Genomic DNA, 8,424 nt, shown 5'->3' with positions numbered 1-8,424 from the left:
CCATCCATCCTGATACTTAGTTACTTCCTAAGTATGTGAAGGTCGAGCAGTGAATTAAGGAAGAATGAAGAATTGATGCCTTTGATGTTGGTAAAGAGTATTGAATGGAATTCCAAAAGAACAAACAAATGAATTGTGGAGGAAGTGTGACCAGGGTGTCCTTAGAAGCCAGAATGGTGAAACTTGGTCTCACATACATTGAGCAGGTTGTGTTAGGTGACAGTCCTTGGAAAAAGGCATCAGGTTGTGAAAGTAGATGGTCAGAAAAAGAGGAACATCCTCAACAAGACGGGTTGGCAGAGGACGGATTAACATAGTGACTGCACCATTGGTCTTGAGATACAGGATAGGGCGGGATTTCAATCTGTATTTTGCTTGATGGCCTCTAACAGCAGTCATGACAGTGCTTGACTGAAGTGCAGCTTAGTGTTTAAGGTGACATACTTGTTTTTCTATCATTTTCTAAGGCTTCAGCGCCTTTAATCTCTCAGTAACCCGTCAGTAGACTTTTTGTCCAAGGAGCCGGAGTGGGTGCTAATTGCCAACTCTTCGAGTAGTAGATGAGCCTTCCACTATGTGTGCCACCAACAGTCCCCAGGCTATCTTGTCCAATCTAATTGAGACAAAAATAATTGCTGACTGTGAATTGGAAAATGTGCATTATTGGTCATTTTAGGAATGATAGTTCTGTAGATTGTTGTTACTAGGGGTTAAGACTCACAGTGATCCTATGAATAGCAGATCTGAACATTGCCCTGTTTGACAAAATTATTATTGCATGACCTAAACTTCTTCCTGAGTAGCTTTACATTCTCAATAATATTCTTATAGCAGAGAAAAAGTGTGTCCAAAGTATATGGCTTCTTATCTGTCAAGAATCCTGCATTTGGGGTGGCCAGAGCATCGAGAATACACTGCTACTTAGAATGTACCTGCCAGTGTTATAGAAACTTAGTGTAAGAAGGGAGCTTGTGTCTCTCAAAATTCAGTTGGAAAAGTTTCTTTCACCAGTTTTCAGGAGGCTGTCTATACCTCAACAAGAAGAAAGACCCTTAATAACATGAGCTGATGTGGTGACTGTAATAAGGGGCTTAAGCATGATGGAATGACTGAGGTTGATGCAGGACAGGGCAGGGTTTTGCTCTGCTGTCCATAAAGTTGTTAAGAGTCATAGTCACATTGACGGCATGTAAGCACACAGCAACGACAGCTTAGTACTTAAGCCCTGTTGACGTAACGTTTAACATAGTGGGCTGCTCATTGAAAAGTCAGCCGTTCAAATCCACCAACCACTTTGTGGAGAAAGGTAGACAGTCTCCTCTCATGAATATCCAGAGGAAAGTTACTGGGAGTCAAAACTGACTTTACAACAGTGGGTTTAGTTTTATTTTTTTATGCCTATTTATTTTTGAAGCAAAAATCAGCTGTCAGTCTTTTATTAGGGGAGGCAGAAGGCCCTCTAGGAGATGGATTGATTCGGTGACTGGGGTAATCGGATGGATGTGTTGGAGACAGTGCGATTGGCACAGGACGGAGCAGAGTTTAGGACTGTTGTACATAGGGTCGCTATGAGTCGCAAGCGACTCGACGGCACATAACAACAACAACAACACTCTTATTTCAGCCACATTCTTATTTTATCACAGGGGAACTCTGGTGGCCTAGTGGCTGAAGCTGTGCTGCAATTCTGAAGGCGTGCAGTTCAAAGCCACGAGCTGCTCTGCATGAGGACGGGCAATCGCCTCCTGTGTGTTTAACTGCCTCTAATAACCCACCAGAGGGTCAGTGATGCATTGCTTCCAACTTGATGGTACACAACAACAACAACAACAACAACAACAACCGATTCCTATTTCAGCTGAATCTTCTCCTCTCGCCTCTGAGGGGTCACTGAGTGTCATTTAGTTTTGAGTGTTTTCGTAGTGATGCTCTGTAGATTCGCTTTCATTCCCATTTTCCTCAGGGCCAGATTTTGATTTGCCTTTCCTTGAGTCTGTTCTAACCCTAGCAGATGGTGTTAGGTGGTTCTTGTTTTGGGCTATGGAGTAGGGCCCACCCATGGTGTCCCGGAGTAGAACTGTGGTTCATAGGATCTTCAGTGGATGGTTTCTCCAAGCAGAGCATGGTACCTCTGGGTGAACTTGGCTTGCCAACCTTTCAGTCAATATGCTGTTTGTGCCACTAAGGTGCCCTTGAGCCTGTCTGTTTTAAATAGTATTGATTCTGTCTTCACTCTCACTTTTTTAATACTTGGAAGTTCATGCCGTAAAATATCCGTTCATGCCTCCATCCATATATCTATGTCTATGTCTATATCATCTATATTTATATCTCTATCTAATCTCTATCTCTAATATATCTATATCTATTTAATCTCTCTCTATCTCTATCTCTATCTCTATCTCTATCTCTTTCATCTATGTCTATGCCTATCTCTATATATACATCTACATCATCTATCTCTTTCTCTACCTCTGTCTCTGCATCTGCATGTACATCTACATCTCTATCTCTATCACTATATCTATATTGTAGTTGTAATGGGATTCTGTGAAGTAGCTGCTCTCTAACCTGGATGTTTCCATCAACCACTTTTACTTGGAAGAGATATTAGCTCTTTTTATGTTTCGTGTTGGTTATTTTCATGGCTGCTGCCACGTGCTGTTACTCAGCTGGTGTGCTTTTATGTGGTGAGACAAATATATGGAGCAAGAAAGAAAAATCACATCTTATTTCCTCAGGTTTGACCTAGATTAATTTGAAATGGCTTGATACAGTGACTGCAGTAATAGCCCAAACATAGTAAGGATTGTGAGGAGGACCCAGGACTGGATACTGTAGTATTTTGTTGGTTATGAGGTCACTGTGCGTTGGAGCCTACTTGAGGGCACTAGGAATGACACTGCTGTCAAGATGGAACCAATTCATCGCTGACTCTATGAGACTGTAAATTGCAAGTTTTCAAGACTGTAATTGAGATTGCTCAACTTTCTCCCCCAGATCCGCAAGTGGATTGGAACAAGCAGAGAGGCTCCACCTTGGAGTTAACAGTGTGATTCCCTACAGACTATACCACCAGAGCTCCAACATGGGATCTTGGTTAGCAGCACAACTCGCTATGGCCTCTACCACCAGTTGTTGTTGTTATGTGACATCATGTTGCTTGCAACTCATAGCAGCCCTGTGTACAACAGCTCTGAGCCCTGCTCTATCTTGAGCCAATCTCATTGTCTCTGACACACGTAACTCTATTACCCCAGTTACTGGGTCAACCTGTCTTATCGAGGGTCTTCCCCTCCTGCTCTGTCCCTTCATCTTCCAAAGTATGATGTCCCTCTCCAAGGACTGGTCCCTCCTTTCAACATTTCCAAAGTACATCAGATGGAGCTTCAAAATCCTTATCTTCAAGGAACAGCCTGGTTTTACCCTCTCAATGATGAACCTGTTTGTTCTCCTAGCAGTTCATGGTATATTCAATACTCTTCTCCAGCAGAGCTTACAATAATTAGAACATGCTTCTTTAAAAGTATACATGATATGGTTGTTAAAATGATAACCTTCTAACCAAAAGATCAAAGGTTTTAACCCAAGAGCTGCTCCACTAGAGACAATTGTAAAAATATGTAAACACTGTACCCTTGGAAATTCTCTTGGCCAATTCTTCTCTGTCCAGTAGGGATGCTCTTGTTGTTGTTGTTGTTGTTGTTGTGTACTGTAGAATCAGAACTGGTCCATAGCTGACCTTCCTGCAGGTTTTCAGAGTAATCACACAGGGGGAGAGTGCCCATCCTTCTTCCATGCAGTGTCTGGTGACCTTGAACCCTGTGCCTTTGGGATTACAGCATAGTTTCTTGTCATGAGGCCACCAGAGCTGCCTAGCAGAGCTGCTAGGAGTTGAAGTCAACTTGATAGCAGGCAGCTTTGTTCTGGTTACTGTGCTTTGTTATGCCATTTTAATGACTTAATTTCTATAGAACTTATGAACTTAAGTCTCTTGGTACTACATAATGCAGTTTCTTTTTCATTTGCTATTGTTGGCTTAGGGTGGATGGGCACTTCTGCAGAACTGCCATCTGGGACTCAATTTCATGGATGAGCTAATGGACATAATTATGGAGACCGAGACTGTACACGATGCTTTCCGCCTCTGGATGACCACCGAGGTTCATAAGCAGTTTCCCATCACCCTCCTTCAGATGTCCATTAAATTTGCCAACGAGCCTCCTCAGGGCCTCCGGGCTGGACTGAAAAGAACATATGGTGGTGAGTCTCCGCAAGTGTGTGCACTTTAATGATTTTCTTAAGCAAATTGTAATGAACTTCATTAGGATATAGTTATAGCAAATCGTCCAGTTATTAAGGGTGATCATAGTCGGCTTCAACAAAGCTCCGTGTAGAGTGTGTCTGAGAAATGTTAGGGGCTCAAAGTTTACGATTCCCAGATTAGATTTCCTCCAAATTCCTCCACTTAGATTCTTCAGCTTGACACCTTGCTCATGTACGTTAACATTCAATGTAATGATTTTGTATTGTATTGTCTTTGTGTTCCATGCCCTTCAAAGAGAAGACATTGCTTTGACCTTATAGCCAACCTCCACTTTAGTGAGTGTGTGTACCAGAATATTAGATCACTTCACTTGTACGGAATAGCCAGACCTGGTGAGTGTAGAGACAAGAGTTTAATAGTGGTTATTTGAGGTTGTAGATAGGAAGTCATGGGAGTTATAACTCAAGGGGCCCTGAGTTTCCCTTTGAGGTAAATAAACAAATTTTGGAAATAGTGGTAATGATTTTACAACATTGTGAACTTAATGAATGTCCCTAAATTTGTACACTTAAAAATGAGACTGATTTTTTTTTCAGTGCCACATATCCTGTTTGGAAGCAGGAGTGGCATCCTCTTCCATAAATAGCTTGCCTCCAGAAACCCTATGAACCTGGAGAAAGGATAAAAGTCACGCAAGTGTCGATGACTTTCCTTCATAGGGTTCATAGGGTCGCTATAAGTCGCCTACGACTTGACAGCACTTAACAACAACAAAGATATCCTGCTATTCTTAGGTATAATCGTGTGGACTCTGATTCACAGTGAACCTGTGGGTGAGAGATTGGAAGCTTGTCCTCTTGTGCCCCATCCTCACAATTTCCATCATGCTTTAACCCGTTGCTGCAGTCACTGTGCCAATCCATCTTGTGAAAGATCTTCCTTTCATTTACTGACCCTCTGCTTTATGAGGCATGATGTGTTCTGTAGTTTGCCACATTTTTAAAATGAAAAGTAAATGAGTAATGTCAGAAATTCAAGCTGGATTTAGAAGACACCGTGACATCAGAGGTTTCATTGCTGATGTCACATGGATTATGTCTGAAAGTAAACACCAGAAGAATGTCTATTTCTGCTTTAATGACAGTGACATGGCATTGACTGTGTGGATCATAAAAAAATTATGGCTAAATTTGTGAATGGGAATCCCAGAGCACTTTTGTGTTAATGTAAAAACTATACCTAGACCAAAAGGCTATTGTGAGAACACGGCAAGAAACACCACATGGTTTAAAATTAGGAAACGTGTGTGTGTATTCTTCCTACATACCTTTTTAATCTGTATGATGAAAAAATTATATGTGAATCTGGACCCTGTGAAGGAGAATGTGACATCTAGATTGAAAGAAGACTCATCAACAACTTGCATTATGCAGATGACAAAACTTTGATTGCTTAAAGTGAGGAGGACTTAAAGCACTTGCTGCAGAAGAGCAAAGAATACAGCCTTTGATATGAATTGCACCTCAATGTCATGAAAACAAAAATTCTTATCAATGGACAGATAGACAACATCATGATAGATGGAAAAAAGATTGAAATTGTCAATGATTTACTCTTACTTGGTTCCACAATCAATACACTTGGCAAAGCAGTCAGTATATCAGGAGATATATTGCAATGGAAAAGTCTGCAGTCAGGGAACTCTGTAAATTATTGAGGAGCAATGATGTCAGGTTGAGGATTAAGGTGTGCCTGATTCAGTCTGTGGTCTTTTCAATCCCTGCTGAGAGCTGGACAACGAATAAGGAATAACAGAAGAATGCTTCAAAATGTGGTCTTAGAGAAGAGTGCTGAATGAGCCATCAACTACCAAAAGAACAAACAGATATGTATTGGAGAAAGTGCAGCTGGAGTTCTCCTTGGAGGTTAGGATAGTGAAGCTTCATATCATATACTTTGAACATGTTTATGGGTAATCCTTGAAGAAGTACATTATACTTGGAAAAGTTGAGGGAAAGCTAAGGAGAGTACAGGCCTTCAACCACGGGTATTGACACAGTGACTGCAGTAATGGGCTCAGGTGTGTCAGAGATTTTGAGGATTGTTCAGGACAAACCAGGGCTCAGATCTCTTTGTGTATAGTATCACTATGAGTAATTCTCAACTTAATGGCACCTAACCACAACACACAAAAAGAGTGGTAATTAAGCCAATACTGCCTTTTTCCCTGCTTTTGGTAGCCACTATTAAAATCTATTCTCTAATCTATTCCCATTTGCCAGTTTAAGTGTTATATATTAGCTACATTTCCAGGTTGTTACCTAAGAGACTTGATGGTAGCAACATGAACAGTACAACGTTATTCTGTATAAAATTTCAAAATCGTTATATTAACAACCAACATATAGATAATGTAGTATGCATATATGAAAAGATATTGGCACTGACTGGAAGAGACCCATATCTATACCCATTCAAAAAAAAAGGTGATCCAACAGAGTGTAGTAAGACTTATTAAACAATATCACTAATATCACACACAAGCAAAATCCTGCAGAGGATTATGCAAACAAAGAACAACAATAACAAACCCCAAAAACCTAACCTGGCACAACCAAGCAACCAAGAACTGCCAGAAGTGCAAGCTGGATTTAGAAGAGACTGTAGCATCAGGACACCGAAGCCAATATCAGGTGGTTCTCAGCAGAAAGCAGAGAGTACCAGAGAAATGTATATCTGTGTTTCGTTGATTAAGCAAAGGTATTTGAATTTGTGGATCATGACAAATTGTGGTTAACCTTGAGAAGAATGGGAATCCCAGAATACCTGAAAACCCACTGGAGGGTCAGCTGTGAGTCCATTCCTACTTGACAATGCACAACGACAAGAAGCCCATTGATAAGACCCCAAAGATAGGACTCAATTACGATATTTCTTTTTTGCTATTATCATCTATCCACCTCTATATGAGGCTCACATTACCTTGTTAGATATGCAGTATCTGATGCCTTATTCAGCTAGCCCCTCGTCCTCCTTGCTGTTGAATCCATTCTGATTCATGGTGAACCTTCAGCTGGTTTCCCAGGCTGTTGAATGAGAACTAGAGCAGATTGCTCAGCTGTCTTCCCTCCGAGCTGCTGGAGGAGCTGATCCACTGTAGCCTTTGGGTCCGCTGTGTAACTCGCTGTAGTCACCAGAGCACTGATGGCTTCTTGTTGTTGTTATTTACCCAGATGAGATCGATTGACACGGTTGACTATGATAATGGGGGTAGGTGTGTCAGAGTCAGTGAGATGGGCTCAGGACGGGGCAGGCTTCAGAGGTGTTGTACACAGAGTCAAGTTGCAGGTAACTTGATGGCACGTGGCAACAACCACCACCACCAAGTTGAAACCTACTAGCTGGCCCTCGTGGGTTTTCAGAGGCAAGGCAGTCAATCACACAGAAGGAAGATTGCCCATCTGTCTCTCACAGAGCATCTGGTGGATTTGAACAATGTGCCTTTGGCTTGGCAACACAACTCCTTACCACTGGGCCACCAGAGCTCCCTGCTTAGTATCACCAAAATCTCTTGGCAATATTTTTTTCAGAGAGAAAGGTCCTCTGGATATTCAAATGTCAAATTACCATTGTCATGAGACTGTGATAAAAAAAGAAATAAAAAATGAGCCAAGTTTTGTATCAGAAAATGACAAAAAATTATGTTATTAAAATAATCGAAACAAAGAGTGATGCCTCTTTTCCCGTCCACTAGGCGTGAGCCAGGACCTGCTGGACGTGAGCACTGCGGCCCAGTGGAAGCCCATGCTGTACGCAGTGGCCTTCCTTCACTCCACGGTTCAGGAAAGGCGCAAGTTTGGTCCACTTGGCTGGAACATACCCTATGAGTTTAATCAAGCCGACTTCAATGCTACTGTGCAGTTTATCCAAAACCACTTGGATGATATGGATATCAAAAAGGTATAGAGAAGCCCCTCTCATTACTGCTGCTGGGGAACCGGGGCTCTCAAGCTCATCTGGCCACTGCACTTTTGGGATAAATCATGTGATTGTGGTGATTTTCTTTGTTGATAAGTTATTAAGCCATAGCAACTTGGGCCACATTACTTTACATTTAGAGTGAATCAAGGACACATTTTTATTATTATTTTATTATT

The 8,424-nt window shown here is 41.6% G+C and overlaps 1 protein-coding gene across 1 annotated transcript in view; it reads left to right on the top strand.

The window, feature by feature from the left end:
• The window catches only part of DNAH5 (dynein, axonemal, heavy chain 5), a 382,826-nt gene that overhangs the window by 335,320 nt on the left and 39,082 nt on the right, over window positions 1-8,424 (top strand). Inside the window, exons 72-73 of the mRNA XM_006895016.1 lie at window positions 4,044-4,263; window positions 8,022-8,227. Of these exons, the coding sequence (XP_006895078.1) occupies window positions 4,044-4,263; window positions 8,022-8,227 (426 nt within the window). The remainder of the gene's footprint in view (window positions 1-4,043; window positions 4,264-8,021; window positions 8,228-8,424) is intronic.

The sequence above is a fragment of the Elephantulus edwardii genome, unplaced genomic scaffold (genome assembly GCF_000299155.1).
Source record: "Elephantulus edwardii isolate Elephantulus edwardi_28Jun2011 unplaced genomic scaffold, EleEdw1.0 scaffold00153, whole genome shotgun sequence".
Taxonomy (NCBI): Eukaryota; Metazoa; Chordata; class Mammalia; order Macroscelidea; family Macroscelididae; genus Elephantulus; species Elephantulus edwardii.
The sequence above is the reverse complement of the archived record's forward strand: the minus strand, read 5'-3'. Positions and strand labels throughout refer to the sequence as shown.